Here is a 27,635-nt window from a genome sequence, read left to right as displayed (position 1 = left end):
TAGGGATTCTATTCTAAATTGGAACTTAACTAAAACACAAGTTTCTTTATCAGAATAATTTCCTGACTGTAATGACTTCAATCAGGCAATTGAGGTGGGCCTGTTAGAATATGAACTCCCTGATTCAGGGCCAAATTGATGGGCCAATCAGGGAGCCTTTTGCTTTGTATTTAACCAGGCGTGTCAGTTCCTCTGGCACTCCTAGTGTAGGTTGTTAACTGAAAGCACTCTGTATGCTGTTGTCAGACTTGTAAATAAAGGGATTTTGGTGAAGGGACTTCGGTGTAGGGTGGCATGGTGGCACACTGGTTAGCACTGCTGCCTCACAGCGCCAGGAACCCGGGGTTCAACTCTGGCCTCAGGTCACTGTCTGTGTGGAGTTTGCACGTTCTCCCCGTGTCTGCGTGGGTTTCCTCCGGGTGATCCAGTTTCCTCCCACAGTCCAAAAATGTGCGTGTTAGGTGGATCGGCCATGCTAAATTGACCCTAGTGTCAGGGGGATCAGCAGGGTAAATATGTGGGGTTACGGGAATAAGGGCTGGGTGGATGCAGACTCGATGGGCCGAATGGCCTCCTTCTGCACTGTAGAGATTCTATGGATTCTATAGACCTCTGCCTCTGAGGACTTATTACACTCGCTAACTTTCTTTAATCTCCTTCTTCAGGCGAGGTTCGTAATTCCAACCAGACATGGTGAAGCCTGGATGCAACCTCTCTGAGAAGACAGAGAAAGAGCACGGAGCTGATGATGGCTTTGACAACATCCCGCTGATAACCCCACTGGATGTCAACCAGCTTCAGCAGCCGATCCCTGAGAAGGTACGCAGAAACACTGGGCATCGGTGCTGGGGTTTGAGGGAAAGAGGTTGTGTGGGCTTGAGTCACATCCTGAGGCAGTAAACACAGCCGTCACTGTGGCTGTCCAGCATCACTCAAACAGATAACTGGGACAGAATGTTCATGCGCACATGAATATAGAGTTTAAAAAGGAATTAAATTAGGTCTTCAAGCAACTTGACCGCACCAATTTATATTAATGGCACACAGCAAAATGATTTTATTCATATTAAAGTAAAATGAAGAAGTTAAGAACTGGCCTTGGAGGTTAGGATTCAAACCTCTGACTCACCATAGAATGGCCCTGATTTTGCCAGCATGCCCGCCCTGGGTGGGCGAGGCTCACAGAAAGGCATTCTCCATTGGCCCCGGGTGCGATCTTACGAGCCTCGGGCAGGCGTGCCGGGAAAGTTCCGGCAATGAGTTCATTCCCTATTTATTATTTATTTATTAGTCACAAGTAGGTTTACATTTACAGTGCAATGAAGTTACTTTGAAAATCCCCTAGTTGCCACACTCCAGCGCCTGTTCGGGTAACACTGAGGGAGAATTTAGCATGGCCAGTCCACCTAACCAGCATGTCTTTCCGACTGTGGGAGGAAACCGGAGCACCCGGAGGAAACCCACGCAGACACGGGGAGAAGGTGCAGACTCTGCACCAGACAGTGACCCAAGCCTGGAATCGAACCCGGGTCCCTGGAACTGTGAGGCAGCAGTGCTAACCACTGTGCCACCGTGCCGCCCCTATGAGGATGATTAGGGCGGGAAATTTGCCCTCTGGTGAATTTTCCCCACACTGAATGAAATGGAAATTGGGAATTGAGTGTCCTCAGACATTCCTGGGAATGTTTAGCTCGCAACTGAGTCTGGTCCTCTTCAGGTTAGCCACTCACCCTGTCTCTGGTTTAGAGATGAGAACAGTGATGGGCAACCTAGGCTAGTGAGTGGGCCGCAAGTGTGGCCCTCTTTCATCCTAGATTGAAATCGGGCTTGTTCACTAACCATGACCCCATGAATAAGATTAAATACATTTAATGCACGCCGAATATTTCATAACGAGTTGTAGAAAATGCTTCATCATTCACAGAATCACAGAATCATAGAATACTACAGTGCAGAAGAGGCCCTTCGGCCCATCGAGGCTGCATGAAAGGCCCTGACCCGCCCACCTAATCCCACTTGCCAGCACTTGGCCCACAGCCCTGAATGTTATGGCGTGCCAAGTGCTCAACCAGGTACTTTTTAAATGATGTGAGGCACTCTGACTCCACCCCACTCCCAGGCAGCGCATTCCAGACCCTCACCGCCCTCTGGGTAAAAACACTTTTCCTCAAATTCATACATAATAGAACTGTCATCAATTCCAAATGGTAAAAACAAAACGAACTATTGACACTTTGGACGCAGAGGGAGCGCACGGCTCTCACAGTCAATGTTGTGAGCAATCGACAGGCACCTCACAAACTTCACTTGCCCTTGTTTTATGCGCGAATCACTTCAGTCAGACTGGTTGGAAAAAAAAAGCCACATGGAGAGGAATCAGCGGAATGTGGCGACCCCACACGTGGGCAACGGTCAACACAATATCTCGCGGGGGGCGAGGGGGGCGCACTCAGAACCCAGATGGGCCGCATGTGGCGGGTTACCCATCCCTGGACTAGAATGTGACCAAAATGAAATGGGAGAAAAAGGCCCTTAAAATGGCAAAAGCAGCACCCCGCATGCGAGCCAAGATATTGAAAGCTGACAGTGGCCATTGAATGAGAAATCAATCACACCATGGGGCACTGACGTGCAAATACACAACATATCGGCATGAATTCCCCCGCTATTTTAGTGGAGAGATAAACCCATTTACCTTAAACAAGTTAGTATCACTGCTGAAATTGTGGAGGTTGCAATGTCAGGTGAATGTGTTAAGCCTGGACACAGTGGAATCCATTTTGTATCCAGTTCAGGGGTCCAGGTAAATGAATACTTCAGAGCAGAACAGCATGAGTTAAAGTTAAAATTTATTTATTAGTCACAAGTAGGCTTACATTAACACTGCAATGAAGTTACTGTGAAAATCCCCTTGTCGCCCACACTCCGGCGCCTGTTCGGGGAACACTGAAGAAGAATTTAGCACGGACCAATCCACCTAACCAGCACATCTTTGGACTGTGGGAGGAAACCGGAGCACCCGGAGGAAACCCACGCAGACACGGGGAGAACATTCAGACTCCGCACAGACAGTGACCCGAGTCGGGAATTGAACCCGGGTCCCTAGTTCTGTGAGGCAGCAGTGCTAACCACTGTGCTGCCCAGCTGGTTAGACCAGAATAAGATTAGGGCTTTGTATGACATAACATGTTTGTTTTTGCTTATACTGCGATCAATCTAATTGATGACTAAAGACATTATAGTGATTTATGTTAATTGCAGGCTGTAAATAATTTAGAATTCAGAAAAACATATTAATTAAAGTCATCATAATGAATCTGACAGATATTTACCTCCCAGTAGATAATGAACATTAATAAACGTCAGATTATCAATCGACTTCGATCTACTCTACAACACAACTAGAGCCAATGTCCAACCCGATATCTTTCATCATTTCAGCTGTGGGATTTACACCTGAACAGTAATGTGTGTAAAGTGGGATATTTTTTATTTCAAAGGACAATGTGGTGAGGAACGAGGCCTAAGTCTGAATGGGCTCAGTCATCTTAATCCCAATTCTTACTTATGCCAGTGAAAAAAATGTGAATTCAATCGACGTAGACAGAATCAGTAGACAATGAGTCAAAGAACTGCCTTTGGGCAGTGCACTCATGGAATGGAAGGGAACATAGATACTGCGAAACTATTCTCCATCGAAGCTTTCTCTTTCCTCTCCCGAGGGCGCTGACTGTTCCGACAGTACAATTCTCTCAACCCAAATGGCCCTGTTGGTACTTTGCTGAAGTGACCATTCTTACGGGTGGAATTTGGCCGGTTCGCTCACCCATCGATGGGAGGAGCCAACCAGCAAAACCACCGGGAGAGCCGAGAAATCGGCATCACGCCCGATTTCCCAGCCCTCGCGACCTTACGAGAGCTGGAAATGGGCAAGAGGCTGAATAAATTATGGTAATATATCATAATGTTTATTAGCGTATCTTTAGCGAGCCTGGAGCTCAGTCCTCTGGGCTTGCTTGCCTTTATGGCCTCGCCGGGAGAGGTTCTCTTTGGTGGCGAAAACACCTGCTCCCCATGAATGGGGAACAGCTGTGTTGGCCTTGTCGGTGGAACTGGAGGCCATCGAGGCCCCCCTGGGAGGCCGAAGCCAAGGAGGGATGCTCCTGGGGCAGTGCCAGCCTGGAACCTCGGCAGTGCCAGTCTGGCACCTCGGTAATGCCCAGTGGGCAGTGCCAGGGGATGGAGCCTCTGGGGACAGTGTCTATGGGGGGGGCTGGGTCTATGGGGGCGGGACCAGGAGGGGCAGAACCTATGGGAGTGGGGCCTGAAGGAGCGGGTCAATCAGGGAGGGAAAGGGGCTGCTGCGCAATCTGCCTGCGATCAGATCGGGGGAAGGGGGGCACATTGCTGCTCTGCAGGCGATCGGTGTGGGGGGGAGGGATCACCATAGATGGGGGGGGGGGCATGATCAGTCTGGGTGGTGGGGGAGGGTGGCAGTGGGGATTGCATTTCGGACGGTGTTGTGCTCGCGATCGGCCATGTTGCAAGGGGGGAAGTTTGTTGAGGCTGCCTGCAGCAGCACGGGCCTGACAACTCTTTGTCTGTCAGACCTCTGCTGCTGCTGTTGCGCATGTGAACATGTGCACTAGCTCCCTCCCTGGAAGAGTAGGGGGTTTTAGTTCAGACAGTTGCTATTACGCATGTGCAGACACAGGTGACTGCACTTGCGCAATAGCTCCCTCTGTAGGCTAGCTGGCGAATTAAGCCCAGCCCACTGTCTGCAGCAGCTAGTAATGGTCTCTAGACCATTTTTCCGTATGCCCACAAGATTGGGTGTCAAATCTTGTGGGCATACAAAAAACGGATCTGCAATTCTCCCATTTCCACGCTAGCCAGACACTTAGAATCATTCTCATAAAATTCCGCCCATAGTCTAGTCAGGAACTAACAGCAGGTTATTTAAGCAAGCAGCTCCACCAAACTAAATTTGATTCTCTACCATGTTCTCTGTCCAAAATTACCAGCAACGAGAGGCAGAAATTGTGCCTGATCCCCCCACCTCCCACTGAATGCCTATCGCACTGAGGCCAATTGCAATATTCTATTGTTATCTGGGCTGAGATAAAGTCACGGACCATAAGATTAATGCTGGAGTCTTTCTGATCCATATAGCTCAGTAATAAATCACTCAATCCAGTTCCGTTGACAGCTGGCTGTGAAATATTTGGCATGTGACTCCCAGAAAGCGAAATGCGTGGTGGCAACATTTGTTTCCGAAGAATTTGCAGCTTAAAATAGACCCTTCAGGGCCGCAGTTCCAGTCACAAGATGTCCCAGACAGCACCTTCAGCAGTTACTGAGAGTCCAATGGTGAGAAAGGAGTGGAGTAAATAGGCACAGCTAAAGATGGACTGCTTCTGGTTAAAGACCTGCGCTGCCTTGATGGTACGCAGCTTCTTTGCGCTATTAAAGTCTCTTATTAAATTATAGCACTTGTACAAGACCTGGTTATGAAAAGACAATCACATACGCTGGTCAGACAAATTAACAGACAGGTCGTCCAAATTACCATCTGCCACCCACTTATCGATTCCTTAGAATAGGATCCTGACAGTGCAGAAGGAGGCCATTTGGCCCATCGAGTCTGCACCGACTCATACCCAGGTTTACCCCGTAACTCCAAGTATTTACCCCACTAATCCCCCTAAGGGATGAATGGATAGTCAGAAGCTTTTTCCCAGGGTGGAAGAGCCAATTACTAGGGGGCATAGGTTTAAGGTGTGAGGAGCAAGGTTTAAAGGAGATGTACGAGGCAAGTCTTTTACACAGAGGGTGCCTGGAATTCACTGCCGGGATAGGTAGTGGAAGCAGATACGATACTGACTTTTAAGGAGTGTCTTGACAAATACATGAATAGGATGGGAAAAGAAGGATAAGGTCCCCGGGAGGGTAGGGGGTTTTAGTTCAGAGGGGCAGCATGGTCAGTGCAGGCTTGGAGGGCCTGTTCCTGTGCTGTAATTTTCTTTGTTCTAAGGGGCCAGTCCACCTAACCAGCTCGTCCTTTGGACTGCAGGAGGAAAAGGGAGCACCCGGAGGAAACCCACGCAGACACGGGGAAGAATGTGCAAACTCCACACAGACAGTGACTCAAGCCAGGAATCGAACCCTGGCGCTGTGAGGCAGCAGTGCGAACCACTGTGTCACCATGCCGCCCAATATAATTTAGTCAGGGTACCTTATCCTGATGATATCCTCTACGCTCGCTAATCCATCTGAATTGGAAAGGAAATCAATTTAACCAAAAATTAGGCATAATGCTGCTGAAGTGATGTATCATTTTCTGTAAATGTTTCCATTTTGAAAGGATCTTGGTACCAATGGCTGGTCTGTGTTGCATCCATTTTTGGGGGGTATAAAAAGGATGCAAAATAAGCCAAGTGAGCAGTGGGCCAACTTGCTCCCTCTGGGATTGTGGTCGGTACAGACTCGATGAGCCAAATGGCCTTCTCCTTTACTGTAGGGATTCAATGATCAGTGTAGGTGTTGGCTCCACTGCTGAACTGAGATGACCCATTTGTTTAGACACCCAGCAGGCCTTAGATTCAGATATGTCAAAGAGGGGCCCATTGAAGTTCGTTATTGGGAAATGAATTATCCACCAGCAGAGCAGAAATTTTATTCTGACCATTAAAGCATTGCAGTTGTCCCACCACCGCCCCCCTCCCCACACGCCAGTAATCCATTCCGCCGTCACAACTTCCATCAACACAACTTCCTGGAGCATTTCTGAAGACTCTGCCCTGTAGACGGGCTGAAATTGTTTCTTTTCTCAGCTGGCCATCTCTCTGTGGAGATGCAACCAATTCTGGATAGCCATCTCAATGACGCACATGAAAACACAAGGACCAATTTCTATAGATCCTCGGGCATTTTGGTTTTGGGTGCATGCCTGTCACGCAATGCTGAGTCTGTGCTCAAAAACAGCCCCTCACAGTCAGAATGAACAGTGCTGATCACTGTAATCTAATTTGGTTTCTAAGTTCCAATTCGTTTGACTGCAAGGAAGGATATATTAAAATAAATCTCAAAGAAGTCCATATAGTACAAATGTAAGACAATTAAAAAAACACAGCGGCACGGTGGCACAGTGGTTAGCACTGCTGCCTCACAGCACCAGGGACCCGGGTTCAATTCCAGCCTTGAGTCACTGTCTGTGCGGAGTTTGTACATTCTCCCCGTGTCTGCATGTCTTTCCTTCAGGTGCTCCAGTTTCCTCCCACAGTCCAAAGATGTGCGGATTAGGTTGATTGGCCATGCTAAATTGACCCTAGTGTCAGGGGATTAGCAGGGTGAATATGTGGGGTTACAGGAATAGGGCCTGGGTGGGATTGTGGTCGGTGCAGACTCGATGGGCCGAATGGCCTCCTTCTGCACTGTCGGAATTCTATGATTCTAATAGCCCTGAAGCCAATGATGTTATTCGGCTTTTAATTTAAACACCTTCCAAGCATTCCAGTTTAATGAAACAAGCAAGGACAGGAATCGACTCTTAATTAATCCAACAATCTCTCTTTGTTTAACATTTAGATACCAACTCAAACTTGAGCACTTGCAACTCTTTAACTCCTTTACTAATTTAACTCTTAACTGAACATTAACTTTAATTATTTAACTGAAATAGACACTACCGGGTGTAGGGAAGAATTGACCAAATGTTTTCCTTTCTAGAATCTATCTTTGTATTCTTCTCTGAGGAAAATTCCTTCAGAGCATGCTTCTGTTATGGGTAGTCTCTCGAAGTATCGCTGGAGACAAAGGACTACTTGTGTCTTTCTCTACAAATTCTTCCAAATGCTTCCAGAAGATTCTCTGTCATCCAGTCAACTGTGTAACCACAGATCGCCTGGCTCGAACAGCCAGTGAAATTACTTGTGAACGACACCGTTACGTTTAGCTCAGATTGCATGTCCTTTACACAACAGCAATAAAATTCGATGCCACCATGTCTGCTAGAAAATAAACAACTTCCTTTATTTAGTCAACAGAAAGCTTCAGGTCATAGTTTACAGACCAGAACCCTGCTTCGGAGGAACTTTATGATCTGCAGCTGGTTTTAATTATAAGTTGACCAAAAATCCCAGCATGCTTAACTCTCAGCCAGAATATCCATCTTAAAGTCAATATTACCATTATTGTTGTTAACTCATTGTTGTAGTTGTTCTTACTCCATCTACAACCCCATTGCCAATGACCCCACTGCCAATGACCCCACTGCCAATGACCCCACTGCCAATGACCCCATTGCCAATGACCCCACTGCCAATGACCCCACTGCCAATGACCCCATTGCCAATGACCCCACTGCCAATGACCCCACTGCCAATGACCCCACTGCCAATGACCCCACTACCAATGACCCCACTGCCAATGACCCCACTGCCAATGACCCCATTGCCAATGACCCCACTGCCAATGACCCCACTGCCAATGACCCCACTACCAATGACCCCACTGCCAATGACCCCACTGCCAATGACCCCACTGCCAATGACCCCATTGCCAATGACCCCACTGCCAATGACCCCACTACCAATGACCCCACTGCCAATGACCCCACTGCCAATGACCCCACTACCAATGACCCCACTGCCAATGACCCCACTGCCAATGACCCCATTGCCAATGACCCCATTGCCAATGACCCCATTGCCAATGACCCCATTACCAATGACCCATTACCAATGACCCCATTGCCAATGACCCCATTATTAATGGCCCCATTACCAATGACCCATTACCAATGACCCCATTGCCAATGACCCCATTGCCAATGATCCCACTGCCAATGACCCCAGTATTAATGGCCCCATTACCAATGACCCCATTACCAATGACCCCATTGCCAATGATCCCATTGCCAATGACCCCATTGCTAATGACCCCATTATTAATGACCCCATTGCCAATGACCCCACTGCCAATGACCCCATTGCCAATGATCCCATTATTAATGGCCCCATTACCAATGACCCCCATTGCCAATGATCCCATTGCCAATGACCCCATTGCTAATGACCCCATTTCAGATGTGAAACTAGGTTTGGTTTAGACACACACTAATATAGGATGGTGTTATGAACAAAGGGTCATAAAAGTGGTGGAAAAATCATAGCAATCTATTATCTTTGAGTTTGACTGAATTTACAATTAATGGATTTATCAGCATAATCTCTGTTGCACAAATCATAACACAGCTTCGCGCACTGATGACCTTTCACACTCAATGTATACTTTTGGAACTTGACCCCTTTCCACAGTTCCAACGTTATTATACTGTTATTATAATTTCCACTGAATCTTGGATCAGGTGATGCAGGAACTTTCCAGTTGTGTCCTGGATGAGTTTGATTCTGCTGCTGTAATCTGTTACTGATCCGTTATGCCAGGGCGAGTTGACAGCATTGTACAGACATGCCTGTGAAGCTGTGGTCCCAGTGGAGGGCGGTGCTGGAAAGCAGCTAAGATTGGAGTATCGATGCTTCAGTATTTGTACCCTTACCTCCAATTCTCAGTTTCTTTGAGAACAGCCCTTCGCTGGGAGTGTGGGACTGTGTCTGCACTGATGGCAAGAAACAGATTACGTGGGGAAGTTTAGAGAGCAGCATTGTGGAGCAGAACTCTGGTATGAGGGTAGAATCTGCACACTACACACAGCCTCACATTAATCTGAAGGTCATCGCATATAAGATGGATAGTGCACAGTGAGGCTGCAGAGAATTACCGGAGCACCCGGAGGAAACCCACGCAGACATGGGGAGGACGTGCAAACTCCACACAGACAGTGACCCAGTTGGAGTCTGCGAGTAGTGTAATTGGCATGTCTTTATCATGTCCATTTACATAGCCACATCCCTAGAAGGCATGCTTGCCTTCTTCAGCCGGGGCATCTAGTATCATAGCACCATAGAATCCCTACAGTGCAGAAGGAGGCCATTCGGCCCATCGAGTCTGCACCGACCACAATCCCACCCAGCCCCTATCCCCACATCCCCATGCATTTACCCTAACTAGTCCTCCTGACACTAAGGGGCAATTTAGCATGGCCAATCCACCTAACCCGCACATCTTTGGACTGTGGGAGGAAACCGGAGCACCCGGAGGAAACCCATGCAGACACGGGGAGAACTTGCAGACTCCACACAGACAGTGACCCAAGCCAGGTATTGAACCTGGGTCCCTGGCGCTGTGAGGCAGCGGTGCTAACCACTGTGCCACCGTGCCGCCCAGCTGGCAAAAGTTTTCCGTGGCTCAGTTGTGCCACCGTTACCCAGTTGACAACTTATGTTCCAGTTATTTAAAACATTGGTCAGGCCACATTTGGAATACTGTGTCCAATCCTGGTCGCCACACTACAGAAGGACGTGGAGGTTTTGGAGGGAGTACAGAAAAGTTTACCAGGATGTTGCCTGGTATGGAGGGTATTAGCTATGAATAAACTGTGCTTATTCTCCCTGGAAAGACAGAGACTGAGGGGCTGACCTGATAGACATTTATAAAATTATGAGAGGCATAGATAAGTGAACAGTTGGAAGCTTTTTCCCAGGCCAGAAATGACAATTACAAGGAGGCACAAGTTCAAGATAAGGGGGGAAAGGTTCAGTGGAGATGTGCGGGGGGTGGTTTTTACACTGAGTGTGCTGGGGGCCTGGAATGCACTGCCAAGTGAGGTGGTTGAGGCAGATACATTAGCCACATTTAAGACTTATCTGGATCGGCACATGAACACCGGGGAATAGAGGGATACAGGCGGTTGGTCTAGATAGGAGAACGTGATTGGTACAGGCTTGGTGGGCCGAAGGACCTGTTCCTGTGCTGTACTGTTCTTTGTTCTTTGTTTCCTTGTTAAAATAATCTTACCGATTGACTTTGCTGTGTCTGTCCCAGGATAGCGGTTGTATCATAGTTGAAGGGAATTTGCAGATGCTGGGCCCTGGACTAGTCCCCTACTCGGCTGTCGTGGTGTGGTCTCCTGTATTTTGCTCGCTAGGGTTCTTGGAACAGATGAGCATATTGCTGCCACAAATAATTTGATGAACGAAGCTGTCAGTCTCATGATTGTAAGTTGCAGCTTGAATATTTGCCGTGTTGGGGGATGGATAATGAAACAGGAGCAGGAAAGGTTGTGTGAGAAAAGGGATAGACAAGTGTGGTTGAAGAATAGGGTCTGGCTGATAAACTCTCCTAAAGCACCCTGGTCATATGAGGTAATCGCTCATCAAAAAACAACTTATTTCAGGCTCTCCATCTTATTATGATTTGTTTTCCTTAGGGAATGGCTTTAGATGATAACTGGTGATGGGTGGCACAGTGGTTAACACTGCTGCCTCACAGCGCCAGGGACCTGGGTTCGATTCCCGGCTTGGGTCACTGTCTGTGTGGAGTTTGCACGTCCTCCCCATGTCTGCGTGGGTTTCCTCCGGGTGCTCCGGTTTCCTCCCACAGTCCAAAGATGTGCGGGTTAGGTGCATTGGCCATGCTAAATTGCCCCTTAGTGTCCCAGGATGCATAGGTTAGAGGGATTTGTGAGGTAACTATGTGGGGTTACGGGGATAGGGCCTGCATGGGATTGTTGTCGGTGCAGACTCAATGGGCTGAATGGCCTTCCTCTGCACTGTAGGATTCAATGATCCTATAATATCTGCCTACTATAGTGTCCTGTATTCCACTAAATGGTGAGCTAACTTGAAAGTCAATTAAGTCAGCAAATGAACATGCCCTTCCAATGAAATTGGGATAGGACAGAGTTTGATTGCTTTGCAGTTAAATCATAGAATGGCACAGCCCAGAAGGAGACCATTCGGCCCATCAATTGTGTGCTAACTCTTTCAGTTAGTTGGATCAGAAAGGACATTTTTAAAAATATGAACCTAAACACCAGCAAAATCCTGAGGGGTGGTTGGGGGAGGGGGGGGGAAGCAGATTTTGGTGAAGTACTCATTTCACATTGACATGTTCCCGGCAAGCTTTTGTCCAGAGATTAACTTCCACCCCAATGACCCACAGGTGGTGGTGAAGACCAGGACGGAATATCAGTTGCAACAGAAGAAAAAGAAAAAACTCCACATCCCTGGAATAAAGAAACTCAACATTAACCTTTACGATGAAGTCTCAGAAAAAGTCAAGGTAACGCAGTTCCAGTCCATCACACACAGAGCTTGCTCGCACCTTCTATAATGTTCATTTTTCATCATCAAACATCCGTGTGGAATAACAATCAGTGCGTATTGAATATATACTGTCAGCTCCTCACTCTCAATGTGATTTGATTCCTTTAGCTTACTGGATTGATTCTCATTACGATGGCATTTCTGGCCTGCCTGTTAATGCTGGTCATGTACAAGGCATTCTGGTATGATCAGTTAAGCTGCCCGGAGGGTTTCGTATTTAAGGTAAGCAGACACTCAATGCTCCTCTTATTATTTCCAGGTTTTGCACGGCAGATTACGGGCAATGAAAGGAATATCATCCGGGAGGATTTACTCATTTGTTGTTGCGCTGACGACCTTCAGATCCTTAACGCTCAGCTCAATGTGACAAACTGTCACAGGAACCTTTCTTAAAGTTTGTGCGATTGGCATTAACGCTCAATCGCTTCAATGTGTCGCGATTCCTGTTCGCTGCCAACTATGCAGTTGGGTACGTATTTTTACCGGTGGCACAGTGGGTTAGCGCTGATGCCTCACGGCGCCAGGGACCCCCCGGTTCGATTCCCGGCCCCGGGTCACTGTCTGTGCAGAGTCTGCACATTCTCCCAGTGTCTGCGTGGGTTTCCTCCGGGTGCTCCGGTTTCCTCCCACAGTCTGAAAGATGTCCGGGTTAGGTGGATTGCCCATGCTAAATTGACCCTTAGTGCCCAAAGATGTGCGGGTTAGGTGGATTGCCCATGCTAAATTGACCCTTAGTGTCCAAAGATGTGCGGGTTAGGTGGATTGCCCATGCTAAATTGACCCTTAGTGTCAGGGGGACGAGCAGGGTAAATATGTGGGGTTACGGGGATGGGGCCTGGGTGAATGCAGGCTTGATGGTCTGAATGCTCTCCTTCTGCACTGTAGGAATTCAATGATTCTTCTATGTTCAAAAGAGTTCAACTAAAATGCTGCAACACTATTACATCATAATCTATTGATGTACTTTATAAAACCACAGTGTACTGGCAGACTGTACAACATGCTATATAATCCCTTAGTGTATTGACACTCTGAACAGTACATCATGCAATACCATTGTAAATTGGCATATAGTGTGCAATTTCATAGTATATAGTACAGCATTATAGTGTATGGACACTGCACAATACTATAGTGTACATAACCACAGCACTATGTCCCATAACACTGTTCTTTCTGCATTCCCCTGGCACCTGTCCTCCATTTGCCTTTGCCCAGCCGAATGTTCTGATACACTGAGACCCCAGTCGATGCTGGAAAGTTATTGGGTTTCAGTGTGGAATACTACAGACGGCCAAGGAACACCACCACCTCAAGCAGGTCTGGGTCTATTGAGCCCAGCTGTGGACTGCCCCATCCCAGTTAACAGGTACTGGCAGAGCAGGAAGTGGTGGGAGTATGAATATTGTCTTCCCGTAAGAAGATAATGGGTTAACACGCTCCAGGGAGCCACTGCCTCCCCCCGGGCTGGGCTCTCTGTTGGGGAGAGCTCGTTGCAATCCTGTGAATTGTGTAGTCCACAGGCATGATGGCAGCAAGTTGACCTCACATGATGGCAGTGTGAGCTCCCACTGCAGCTACCAGATACTGGATAACATCTGCCAACAGCTGCAATGAAAGCCACAACATTGACTATGCTGGTTGTATCCACAAGGTATGAATGGAGTTGGCCTTCACCCCTACACTGGGTAAGACGGGCTCCACGCTCTGTGTAAAGCCCTGTGCCAGCTTGGTGCTGGTTTTGCCCATGCTCAGGTTTTCTGGCAGGCTTCATTCTGTACCAAACATTGCAATGTGCATCTCCGTCAGAGTGGCTCTGTGGGTGGCCCCATCAAACTGCTCATCTCGCTTCTGTATCGCCAATCGCGAGTGTGGATTCACTCTCCGGAGAGCTGGCCACTGCGTTATTCCTCCCCTCTGTCCCCACTGCAGCCCACTGTGTCACTGCCTCACATTTCCTGCTTCCCTGCTACTCTCTAGATTACACTGTGTCCACCTTGGAGAAGGTGGCCGCCAACATTCTCTTCCCCATCGCTGTCTTTATTGCTTTTGCTGTAGTGTCAGGCCGGACCACACACCCTGGGTATCTGAAAGGTCCAAAGGGATGGCACGGTGGCACAGTGGTTAGCACTGATGCCTCACAGCGCCAGGGACCCAGGTTCAATTCCCGGCTTGGGTCACTATCTGTGTGGAGTCTGCACGTTCTCCCTGCGTCTGCGTGGGTTTCCTCCGGTTTCCTCCCACAGTCCGAAAGACGTGCTGGTTAGGTGCATTGGCCGTGCTAAATTCTCCCTCAGTGTACCCGAACAGGCGCCGAGGTGTGGCAACTAGGGGATTTTCACAGTAACTTCATTGCGGTGTTAATGTAAGCCTACTTGTGACTAATAAATAAACTTTAAAACTTTGTGTGGGGAGATGGAGTTCATGCTTACACCTTCTGCAGCTTGGAAATCGGAAGAGAGTTGAGGGGAGGTGGGATGTGAGACGGAGGATTGGCCAAGAGGATTTCAGTCTCCTCAATACCTTCGGCCCCGTTGCTGGCCACAACTTCAGTAATGGCCATCCCCGGAGCGGTCAGCCACTGTTTCCTTCACACGTGCAATCTGATAGTCTCCCACCTCCCCAAGTTGCCCCCTCCACGCCCCAGGTTAGCTCCCGCTGCCTTCAGCTGTGCATCCCCTTGTCCTTCAGGAGAGAGGGGATTGTAATTGATGTGGTTGATATGAAGTTTAAAGTTTATTTATCAGTGTCACAAGGAGACGTACATTAACACTGCAATGAAGTTACTGTGAAAATCCCCCGGATGTAGATGATGTGGCTGTTGGAGTCAGATTGCTGATAGTGTGTGCAGGTCCAGAGATGTGAGTGCGAGTGTGGTGGGTCATCTGAAAATGTCAGTCCTGATTGATAGAGATAGGCTAGCGTTGGGCTGAATGGAGAAAAGACTGAGGCTGGTGGCATTCGAAGCTACATTAACTTATCTTGGCCACTCATGTGAGGTCATTGAACTTCTTACGCACTGCGTCTAATCCTCACTGTTTGACTTCTTTTGATTTGATTTGATTTATTATTGTCACATGTATTATTGTACAGTGAAAAGTATTGTTTCTTGCGCACTATACAGACAAAGCATACCATTCATAGAGAAGGAAAGGAGAGGGTGCAGAATGTAGTGTTACAGTCATAGCTAGGGTGTAGAGAAAAATCAGCTCAATACAAGGTAGGTCCACTCAAAAGTCTGACGGCAGCAGGGAAGAAGCTGTTCTTGAGTCGGTTGGTACGTGACCTCAGACCTTTGCATCTTTTTCCCGATGGAAGAAGGTGGAAGAGAGAATGTCCGGGGTGCGAGGGGTCCTTAATTATTATCTTGGTATTGACTTCCAAGACTGCTAGCTCCCAATGCCTTCGGAGTGTTTGTCTGGCCAGCCTTCTGTCCCAATGCAGAACACACTCTCAAATGTTGAACTCCCCAGGTCAGATTCACTTCCTGAAGAACTCTGACCGGGCTGAACAGACTGGACACAGGGATGCTGTTTCCTCTGGTTGGAAGGTCTAGAACAAGGGGTCAGAGTCTCAGGATATGGGGTAAGGCCATTCAGGATAGAGATGCGGAGAAACTCCTCCATTCAGAGAGTGGTAGACCTGTGGAATTCTCTACCACAGAAAGCTGTGGAGGTCAATGTTACTGAATGTACTTAAGAAGGAAATAGATTGATTTCTAGACTCTAATGGCCTCAAAGGGTTTGGGGGAGAGGGTGTGAGTATGGCGTTGAGATAGAGAGAGGAGCAGCCATGATCATGTTGAATGGTGAAGCAGGCTCACAGGGCTGAATGGCCTGCTCCTCCGCCTAGCTTCTGGGTGGAACTTTCCCGTCCCGCCCACCACAGGGATGTATCAGGCGGGAAACGGACCATGAGGTCCGTTGACCTCAGATGGGATTTTCCGGTCTTGGGGCAAACATGGCCGTAAAAACCTGCCCTCTATCCTTCTCACTCCCAGGACCTGCTCCAGGCCGCAATGGATCTTCCCTTTAAGAGATGAAGGCTAGCTTCAAGCATCACGTGCTTGCCTCAAAACTGGAGAATCCTGCCGAGGTCAATGGACGTTTGCGTGGTTCCCCCCCCCCGTGCCCACTACAATCCCCGTGGCGGGCACACCAGGAGAATGCCAGCCCACTCATCACATTGACCCCCCATTGGCATATCCAGCCAATCAGCAATGTGGTGGGCAGCTCCGCGTTGGCACTTCACCCGAATCGCAGTTACCGAGCACCAATTAATCACAGCCCATTAACCTGCACCCATTTTTAGTCACCATTGGAATCAGCTCCCCCAAGTAATTCAATTAAAAATGCAAGCTGACTCAGAACGAACGCATCAATACATTTTATATTGTTTGGTTTCTTGCAATGCAACATATCCGACAGTAACGATTTGCAACATTTATTAGTTAAATTACAGCAATTATTTACAAAGGACTGACAAAACAAATACCATTCATCATATTAATTGGTAAATTATGGGCCTGACTTTGCTGTACAAAGTTGTGAGGATGATTTATAATTGCGGTGCCCATTATGCCACAGCATTTGAACACCTCGGGCAGAACATAAGGCCCACATCGATGTTAGTAACTATAGAAACAGTTTCTTATCAGCAACCGTTTGGAATGACAACTGCTTCTCCAGATTAATGGACTCCTCCTCAGATGTGTTTTTATTGGTGGTGTTCATAGATCATAGAATCATAGAATCCAGAAGCAGGCCATTCGGTCCACCGAGTCTGCACCGACCACAATCCCACCCAGGCCCTGTCCCCAAAACCCCACGCAGTTACCCTAACTAGTCCCCCTGATACTAAATGGCAATTTAGCACGGCCAATCCACCTAACCCGCACGGCTTTCGGACTGTGGGAGGAAACTGGAGCACCCAGAGGAAACCCAGGCAGACATGGGGAGACTGTGCAGACTCCACACAGACAGTGACCCAAGCCGGGAATCGAACCCGGGTCCCTGGCGCTGTGAGGCAGCAGTGCTAACCACTGTGCCACGGTGCTGCCCCGTGTTGGTACGGAGCCAAGGGTAACTCAGCAGAGCTGGTAACTCGGAGTGGGTTAAAGGGCTGGTTCACACTGCCCACAGTGGACAAGACAACAACACCACTATCAGCGAAGGCCAAACAGGCTGCAGCTCCTTTCTTTAGGAAAGAGTCAGATGAGAAGTGAGCGATTAAAGATCTTCACTGTTTTGAATGGTAGAGCAGATTTAGAGAGATGGGTGGAATTTTGTGAGATTTTTTTCCACATGTCCGGTTCCACCGGCGAAGCCAACACGACTGTTCCCTGTTCATGGGGAGCAGGTGTTCTCCTCCGGCGAGGCCATAAAGGCCTCGGACAATAGAGCGCCGGGCTCGCGAAACACATTGAAATAAACAAACACTTCAATTTAAATAAATTAAGCAGCCTTTCGCCCATTTCCGACGAGAGGCTGACCGCGCTGGAAATCGGGTGTCAGAAAATCGCGTCAGGCGCGAAAACCGGTGCCATTGGTGCTAGCCGCTTTACGCCCGATTTAACAACACTTTCCTGCCACAAAACAGGCATAAAGTGGCTGTAAAATTCCACCCAATGTTTCCACTTGTGGGAAAATCCAGAGCTGGGCAGCGGGGGGCGGGGGCGGGGGGGGGGGGTGGGGGGGGGGGGCTAATAAAGAAATAATAATGGCCAATAAATCTTCTCCAATCCAGAGTGTGTTGAGGATGTGGAACTTGATTTGATTTATTGTCACATGTATTGTTATACAGTGAAAAGTATTGTTTCTTGCGCGCTATACAGACAAAGCATACCGTTCGTAGAGAAGGAAAGGAGAGAGTGCAGAATGTAGTGTTACAGTCATAGCTAGGGTGTAGAGAAAGGTCAACTTAGTGCAAAGGAGGTCCATTCAAAAGCCTGATGGCAGCAGGGAAGAAGCTGTTCTTGAGTCAGTTGGTGCATGACCTCAGACTTTTGTATCGTTTTCCTAACGGAAGAAGGTGGAAGAGAGAATGTCCGGGGTGCGTGGGGTCTTTAATTATGCTGCCTGCTTTTCCGAGGCAGCAGGAAGTGTAGACGGAGTCAATGGATGGGAGGCTGGTTTGCGTGATGGATTGGGCTACATTCATGACCTTTTGTAGTTCCTTGCGGTCTTGGGCAGAGCAGGAGCCATACCAAGCTGTGATACAACCAGAAAGAATGCATTCCATGGTGCATCTGTAAAAGTTGGTGAGAGACTTGCTACCATATGGAGTGATTGCGTCAAATGGCATTGATGCATGTGAGGGGAAGTATATCAGCAAATGAGGGTGTTGAGGTAAGAAACTGGGATGCTAGGTTGAAATGAAGTGGTGAGAGGCTGAGGTGGAGCACGAACAATGGTGTGAACCTGTTGGGACCAAGTGGCCTGTTTCTGTGCTAGAAGGTTTTGTGTAATTCTAAAGAACTCCACGTTCTGACTCCTGAAATTCTCGCTGATTTGGGGTTTGCAGTTTTGACTGATTGATAAGTCACAGGGGGTCCGGTGGCACAGTGGTTAGCACTACTGCCTCACAGTGTCAGGGACCAGGGTTCAATTCACTGTCTGTGTGGAGTTTACACGTTCTCCCCATGTCTATGTGGGTTTCCTCCAGGTGCTCCGGTTTCCTCCCACAGTCCGAAAGATGTACGGGTTAGGTGGATTGGCCAAGCTAAATTACCCCTTAGTGTCAGAGGGACTAGCGAGGGTAAATGCATGGGGTTATGGGGATAGGGCCTGGGTGGGATTGTGGTCGTTGCATACTCGATGGGCTGAATGACCTCCTTCTGGATTCTATGATTCTATGATCTATGAACACCACTAGTAAAAACACAGCGAATGGTCACAGCTGATGAGCGAGACAATTAATCTGGAGAAGCAGTTGTCATTCCAAACGGTTGCTGAATGGCCTCCTTCTGGACTGTTGGATTCGAGGAAAGATGTCAGGTTAATGAATAAAAATTGGGAAGTGAACTTGGGACAGGAACAATGCTATTTTATAGGCTGTACTAAACAGTTCCTAGAATATCATCATTGCCTTTGGATGAGTCACAACTGCATGAGCTACACAAAAGTCCAAAGATGTGTTGTTGGTGGATTAGTCATGGTAAATACGTGGAATTAGGGGGATAGGGCAGGGGAGTGGGCCTGGCTAAGATGCACTTTCAGAATGCCAGTGCAGACTCGATGGGCCAAATGGCCTCCTTCTGCAGTGTAGGGATTCTATTATGAAAACCGAAGCCTTTGGTCCCTGCCTTTTCTCTCCTGCTTCCAGGCATCAGTATCATTCCCTGTTAGCTTGTTCTAATTGTGCAAGATTCTGTGCGACCCAGATCTGAGCCTCAGACCACAGAGATCCTCTCCACTCATAGAAACATAGAAACCCTACAGTGCAGAAGGAGGCCATTTGGCCCATCGAGTCTGCACCGACCACAATCCCACCCTGGCCCTACCCCCACATATTTACCCGCTAATCCCTCCAACCTACGCATCTCAGGACTCTAAGGGGCAATTTTTAACCTGGCCAATCAACCTAACCTGCACATCTTTGGACTGTGGGAGGAAACCGGAGCACCCGGAGGAAACCCACGCAGACACGAGGAGAATGTGCAAACTCCACACAGACAGTGACCCAAGCCGGGAATCGAACCCGGGACCCTGGAGCTGTGAAGCAGCAGTGCTAACCACTGTGCTACCGTGCCACCTCACTCCTGAGAATGCTGAAGAAAGCATCAATTCAGGACGCAATGTCTTGTCTCCCAAGGGTGCTACGCTGCCACCTCCAGACCTCCGTGCTCAGGATTGGCCTTCAGGTCACTGCCATGCAGCGAGGCAAACGACTTGAACATTATTCCTCCAAATGGCTGAGTAGCCTGCAGGAGGCACTACAGACACCGGCATCTTGCCTGGATAATGTTAATGAGGCCTTACCGCGGTTTCATCTTGAACCAGCCTCGGGCCTCCTGGCTGGATTGTCCACCACCAAAAATAGCCTCCCCTCCCAGCTTTATGTCTCCTGCAAAAATGGGTATGGTAAGGGAGTGGCTGTGCTTCTGTACTGTCACCCAGATATCGGACCCAATCCAGAGAACGTGAGTTCAAATCCCAGCATGGCAAATTCGAATAGAATAGAATCCCAGTGCAGATAGAGACCATTTGGCCCATCAAACCTGCACTGACAACAATCCCGCCCAGGCCCTATCCAATTAATGCCATGAATTTGCCCTGCGAATCTCCCTGATGCCAGCGCCAGAATTCTACCGCTCCCCCCGCCATGGGAATTGGAGCGGACAAGAGATGGACAATGGGAAGTGACCTTGGGTCGGATTTTCCAATCTCGGGTCGAGCGAGGCCGTAAAATCCCCCCTGAGGGTCAATTTAGCACGGCCAATCCACCTAACCCGCACAACTTTAGAATTTATGTTTTAAAAATTTGGAAATATAAAACTAACAACCGTAAAAGTGACCATGAAAACCATGTCATTAAATACCCAACTTGCGGACTAAAGTCCTTCAGTTTAGCTCAGTTGGCTAGTTAGCTGGTTTGTGATGAAGAGCAATGCCAACGCTGTGGGTTTAGTTCTTGTACCAGCTGAGGTTATTCACAAAGGCCTGCCATCTCAACCTTGCCCCTTGCCTAAGGTGTGGTGACCCTCAGGTTAAACCACCACCAGTCAACTCTCCCCCTCAAAGGGGAGAGCAACCTATGAGTCATCTGGGTCTATGGCGACTTTACCATTCTGATTAAAACGTAAATTGCTCGTGTCCTAGAAGTTCCCTCACCCGTCACATTGTAATTGTCATCGAGAATAAGTGCTGAGAATAAGAGGCACCAAAACTCTGAAAAAGATCTTAAGATTGGCTTTTTGAGATTAATTTGCTGTGCGTCTGGATACAGTTGAAGAATAAATAATTCCTGTTTTTCTGAAGTAACTGCCATGTCCCAAAGGCACCGAGCGAGGCTTTAACAATGGACTGGGTAAAAGACGGTGTTTTAATTGTGGTTGGCACATTTCAATTGGGAAAGGAGACAGTGGAAGGTGGGCTGGGCTAATATTGCGGCCTATATAAAATGGAGATGCATGTGTGCATGCGAGTGTGGAGCTTATCACTGATAGCCACGCATAGAGAAATGATGGCGTGAGTGATGTTAAACAACAACAGAAAATACTGGAAATTCTCAGCAGATCTGACAGCATCTGTTGGGAGAGAATAGAGTAAGAAGTCTCACAATACCAGGTTAAAGTCCAACAGGTTTATAATAGAGCCAATGTTTCGAGTCCAGATGACCCTTCGTCAGAGCTCTGATTAATTATTAATTCTATTCATAAATAGTGTCCATGGAACTATCATCAATTGTAAAAACCATCTGGTTCACCAATGTTTTTAGGGAAAGAAATCTGCCATCTTTACCTGGTCTGGCCTACATATGACTCCAGACCCATAAGACCATAAGATATAGGAGCAGAATTAGGCCATTCGGCCCATCGGGTCTGCTCCACCATTCAATCATAGTTGATATGCTCCTCATCTGCATTTTCCTGCCTTCTCCCCGTAACCCTTGATCTCCATATTGATGAAGAATCTATCTATCTCTCTCTTAAAGACACTCAATGACCTGGCCTCCAGAACCCTCTGTGGCAATGAGTTCCACAGATTCACCACCCTCTGGCTGAAGAAATTCCTCCTTATCTCAGTTTTAAAGGAGTGTCCCTTCACTCTGAGGTTGTGCCCTCGAGTTCTAGTCTCTCCCACTAGTGGAAACATCCTCTCCATGTCCACTCCACCTAGGCCTCTCAGCATTCTGTAAGTCTCAATTTGGTCCCCCCTCATCCTTCTAAACTCCACCGAGTATAGGCCCAGATTCCTCAACCGCTCCTCATATGACAAACCATTCATTCCTGGGATCATTCTTGTGAACTTCCTCTGGTCCCCCTCCAAGGCCAGCACATCCTTCCTTAGGTATGAGGCCCAAAACTGCTCACAATATTCCAAATGACCCACAGCGGCTTTTAACTGCCCTTGAAAAATGGCCCAGCAAAAAAGGGATGGGTCGTAAATGCTGGCCCTGTCAATAATGAGGGAGCAAAGAATTGTGCCCAATTCCGGCCACCATACCTGAGGAAGAATGTCAGGGGTTTGGAATGGGGGCGGAGGAGATTTATCTGAGTGGTCCAGAGATGAATGGATGTCGAGAGTCCAAAGATGTGCGGGTTAGGTTGATTGGCCATGCTAAATTGCCCCTTAGTGTCCCGGGATGTGTCGGTTAGCGGGATTAGCGGGGTAAATATGTGGGGTTACGGGGATAGGGCCTGGGTGGGATTGTTGTCGGTGCAGACTCGATGGGCCGAATGGCCTCCTTCTGCACTGTAGGGATTCTGTTCTATGAGAGAGTGGAGAAGCAGGGGTTACTCACCTTCCAGTAGGTGAAAAGTGAAATGAAGACGTTAATACAGGTGTTAAAAGTTTTGAAGTGTTTCGATAGCATCGAGAGAGATGTCGGAAAGTCGGGAGGGGGAAAGAGGGGGGCTGCTGATTGGTAAGAAGGACCAATAGATTTAAGATAATTGGTAAAAACATTCAGAGGGGGACATGAGGAGTCCTTTTTGTTTTGGTGTTCTGATCTGGAATGGAGCAGATTCAATAATGACTTTTGAAAGGAAATTGGAAATGTTATTGAATAGGAGGCGGCACGGTGGCACAGTGGTCAGCATTGCAGCTTCAGAGCGCCAGGGACCCGGGTTCGATTCCCGGCTTGGGTCACTGTCTGTGTGGAGTTTGCACATTCTCCCAGTGTTTGCGTGGGTTTCCTCCGGGTGCTCCGGTTTCCTCCCACAGTCCAACGATGTGCGGGTTAGGTGGATTGGCCATGCTAAATTGATCCTAGTGTCAGGGGGACTGGCTAGGGTAAATGCATGGGGTGATGGAGATAGGATCTGGACTGGATTGTGGTTGGTGTAGACTCGATGGGCCAAATGGCCTCCTTCTTCACTGTAGGACTCTATGGTTTATAGGGCTGTGGGGAGTGAGCAGCTGGGTGGAACTAACTGGATAGCTCTTTCGCTGATCAGACAGGCTGAATAGCCTCCTTCCATGCTGCATGTTTCTGATATTTGACTCTGCAGCCACTGCTCTGTGACGGGGCAGTTTGGAAATCCAGTCCTTCCTGCCAGGAACTGGAGCAGTTTAGTTAAAGAGGCAGCTGGACATGTGACTGGATAGTGCACTGTTCCAGCATTTAAAACCTACGATGTTTGAGAGTACAGGGCTGTTCCCCCATCCTCCTCCTTCCCCGCCACCCTACTCCAGAATTAGGTCATTAATTCCATGAATTAATTCCAAATTAGGCCGTCAAATTAGCCTCCGCGCAGAGCTGAAATCATTTTGTACCAGTGCTAATCTTGCAGTGTAAATGTGCTCTAGATTTCAGTGTACATCACTCGAGTGGCTTGTCATTAAACTCACACGCATTTTTTCCTAAAATCAACTCATGATTTGATCATTTGCTCTCTCTCTGTGCCTGGGGACAGAGAACAGAGCCACATCATATTCATGTGATCAGACAGAATCGATGCGATGACCCTTTATAGCACTGTGATCCAACTACTCATCCAAGACTGGGCTCCATCTAAGATTAGTTTTATTTAGTAAATTTATCATCGATTTCCCCAATGTAATTAGGCCAGGAAATTACCCCGTTCACCAGTAAGCAGGTATCCCTGGGTGGATTCATCGGCGAATGACGTGATGATGTGTTCTGAGGTAATTGCGTTCTAAGAATGCAGGGGAGAGATTGGGCCCCAGGAACCTTCACTGTGGAAGCGAAGCAGCCTCAGGGAATAATGGGGAGAGCAGCAGGAAGGGACTGCAGAGCATTCTATTCCTCACGGAATCCCCCAACTGCTATGCCCTTTTCCCGAACCATAAATAGTTAGGAACATAACAGCAAGAGTAGGCCATTCAGCCCCTTGAGCCTGCTCTGCCATTCAACTAGATCATGGCTGATCTACCTCAGCGCCATTTTCCCCCACTATCCCAATACCCCGTGATATCTTTAATATGTACGACTGTATTGGTCTCTGTTTTTTTTTAAAGTTTATTTATTAGTATCACAAGTAGGCTTACATTAACACTGCAATGAAGTTACTTTGAAAACCCCCGAGTCGCCACACTCCAGCGCCCGTTCGGGTACACTGAGGGAGAATTTTAGCATGGCCAATGCATCTAACCAGCACATCTTTCGGACCGTAGGAGGAAACCAGAGTACCCAGAGGAAACCCACGCAGACACGGGGAGAACGTGCAGACTCCGCACAGTGACTCAAGCCGGGAATTGAACCCGGGTCCGTTGCGCTGTGAGGCAGCAGTGCTAACCACTGCGCCACCGTGCCGCCCCTCTTTTGTTCATTCTTTGTTCATTCCGAGATCTTTGATCAGTTTGGATATAAATAGAGTAAGATCCACTTTGATCATTACACTCAGATTGCAGGCTTAGCTCCGTCTACCTGATTGGAAATTAATTAGAAGGGAAGCGATGGTCTAGTGGTATTATCGCTAGATTATTAATCCAGAAACTCAGCTACTGTTCTGTGGACCTGGGTTCGAATCCTGCCACGGCAGATGGTGGAGTTTGAATTCAGTAAAGAATATCTGGAATTAAGAATCTACTGATGGCCATGAAACAATTGTCTATTGTCGGAAAAAGCCATCTGGTTCACTAATGTCCTTTAGGGAAGGAAGTCTGCCGTCCTTACCTGATCTGGCCTATATGTGACTCCAGAGCAATGTGGTTGACTCTCGATTGCCCTCTGAAATGGCCTAGTGAGCCACTCAGCTGTTCAAGAAGACAGCTTCTCAAGGGCAACTAGGGATGGGCAATAAATACTGGCCAGCCAGTGACACCCATGTCCCACAAATGAATAAAAATAAAATGAATTTCCAAAGATTGTATAGAACTGAACCAATGGTAAACTTCTTGGAGATCCTCTCCACTTTGAGCTGGCAGTTTGCGGTGTCGGTGGTAGCCATGATGTGGAATGCATCTCCACATCATGGGGTTACGGGAATAGGGCCTGGATGGGATTGTGGCCATTACAGACTCGATGGGCCAAAAGTCCTCCTTCTGTACTGTAGGTATTCTATTCCAACTTTCCCAGCATCAGCAGTTGCATGGATACAGTTTATAAAGGGACATTTGGCGTCACAATAAAACCTGCAATAAAAGTTCTGATTTGTATCGAATTGCGCAACTTGGTGACACAAACTACCACAAGTGGAAGGGCAGTTAACGAAGGAGCAGAAATAGTAATTGTATTCCTGTGTCTGGAAACAAAAAGAGTCACGCGTAAGCCGTTATTATCCCATGTGAGAGATTCTGACTGCAGTGTCACCAGTGTGATATGTCATGTGGTGAGGCCATTTGAAAATTTGTGATTCACCATGGCAACGGCAGTGCGACAGGATGTATTGTCAGGCTGTGCCAGGCTCTCCAACACTCCTGTGCCAGTCTCGCTCCCGTCAGAATGTAAATTTGAAACATAAAGGGGAGGGGGAAAGCAAACGCAGTTGGGCTGGGTGAAAGAGCTGGGATTTTTCACACAACCAAAGGTGCAGCTTATTCCCAGTCGGTAGCGGTTAGGCACAATGAGGCTTCTCACATTTCGGTTCTATAGAGAGAGTGGCCCACGGGAAGCAGAACCTGAGACATTTGTTGTGTCGCCATCATGGGCAAAAGTGCCAGTCTCTTACAGTTACGCCACTGGCTTTGTCACCCAAGTCATACCCGATGATGTACTTGTCGATGTATTAGATATCACTTCTACTGAAGGAAATGAAAACCATAGAATCACTACAGTGCAGAAGGAGGCCATTCGGCCCATCAAGCTTGCACTGACAACAATCCCCCCTCAGGCTTTATCGCCATAACCCCAAATATTTACCCTGCTAATCCCTCTGACACTAAGGGGCAATTTACCATGGCCAATCCACCTAACCTTCACATCTTTGGACACTAAGGAGCAATTTAGTATGGCTAATCCACCTGACCTGCACATCTTTGGACACTAAGGGGCAATTTGGCATGGCCAATCCATCTAACCTGCACATCTTGGGACACGAAGGGGCAATTTAGCATGGCCAATCCACCTAACCCACACATCTTTGGACATTAAGGGCAATTTAGCATGGCCAACCCACCTAACCTGCACATCTTTGGACACCAAGGGGCAATTTAGCATGGCCAATCCACCTAATCGCACATCTTTGGACACTAAGGGCAGTTTAGCATGGCCAATCCACCTAACCGCACATCTTTGGACACTAAGGGGCAATTTAGCATGGCCAATCCACCTAACCCACACATCTTTGGACATTAAGGGCAATTTAGCATGGCCAACCCACCTAACCTGCACATCTTTGGACACTAAGGGGCAATTTAGCATGGCCAATTCACCTAACCGCACATCTTTGGACACTAAGGGCAATTTAGCATGGCCAATCCACCTAACCGCACATCTTTGGACACTAAGGGGCAATTTAGTATGGCCAATCCATCTAACCTGCACATCTTGGGACACGAAGGGGCAATTTAGCATGGCCAATCCACCTAACCAATGCATCTTTGGAGTGTGGGAGGAAACCGGAGCATCCGGAGGAAACCCACACAGACCCAGGGAGAACGCACAAACTCCACACAGACAATCACCCGTGGCTGGAAAGTGGGGAGCATCTTCATGTCTTCAGCCAAACGGCAGCCAGTTGAAGTCTCTTTGAGGCCCTCTTTCTCTGCATGATATATAGAGATAATTCCGAAGGGTTTTGGTTGGGGGTTGGGTGAGGATCCCTCTGGCGAGTTGTGCGATTCTCATGCTTTGTTCTGTTCTCCTTTGCAGCATAAGCACTGTACTCCTGCAGCTCTGGAGATGTATTACTCGGAGCAGGAAGCAGGTCCCCGCGGAAGTCTCTACACGGTCATTAGCCACTTAAGCCAGGCTAAGAGAACCATTCCCGATCTGTCATCGCCATGGCTACCGGTGCTTCCTGCCTTGAAAGGAGCAGCTAAGTCAAAAGAAGAACCGAATAGCTCCCATCAATAGAAGATTCAAGAAGGAACACAAATCCATCTCCTATTGTTTATCGAAGTTCTGAAGTACTCAAGCATTACATAATTCTCTTTTCAAAGAATAATTCTTTCCCTTAGGCATATGTATGTGCGTGTGTGTGCGTGTATATGGATGAGTGTCTGTGTGTGTGTGCGTGAGTGCGTGTGAGTGTCTATGTAGGTGTCTATGTCTGTGTGTGTGAACCTCAATCAACTCGTGTGACAGAATTATATTTGGTAGGTTTGGTTGAATCAATGTTCA

General features: G+C 48.0%; 1 protein-coding gene across 1 annotated transcript; it reads left to right on the top strand.

Moving 5' to 3' along the window:
- Positions 1–690: 690 nt before the first annotated feature.
- On the top strand, positions 691–27,368 carry caly (calcyon neuron-specific vesicular protein). The gene is made up of 4 exons (XM_078199628.1): positions 691–819; positions 12,064–12,183; positions 12,336–12,449; positions 27,165–27,368. The coding sequence occupies exons 1-4, from the start codon at positions 691–693 to the stop codon at positions 27,366–27,368; spliced, it is 567 nt and encodes a 188-aa protein (XP_078055754.1).
- The last annotated feature ends 267 nt before the right edge of the window (positions 27,369–27,635 follow it).

This window comes from Mustelus asterias, chromosome 28, assembly GCF_964213995.1.
Source record: "Mustelus asterias chromosome 28, sMusAst1.hap1.1, whole genome shotgun sequence".
NCBI classification, from domain to species: domain Eukaryota; kingdom Metazoa; phylum Chordata; class Chondrichthyes; order Carcharhiniformes; family Triakidae; genus Mustelus; species Mustelus asterias.
Note: the sequence above shows the minus strand (reverse complement) of the source record. Positions and strands in the feature narration are given on the sequence as shown.

What these genes read in the sequence shown, in the direction of transcription:
- caly (XM_078199628.1), top strand. Translation starts at nt 691, where the DNA reads ATGGTGAAGCCTGGATGCAACCTCTCTGAGAAGACAGAGAAAGAGCAC. An exon ending in AAGTCTCAGAAAAAGTCAAG is followed by an intron (nt 12,184 to 12,335) that starts GTAACGCAGTTC and finishes TGATTCCTTTAG; the next exon opens with CTTACTGGATTGATTCTCAT. An exon ending in CGGAGGGTTTCGTATTTAAG is followed by an intron (nt 12,450 to 27,164) that starts GTAAGCAGACAC and finishes TCTCCTTTGCAG; the next exon opens with CATAAGCACTGTACTCCTGC.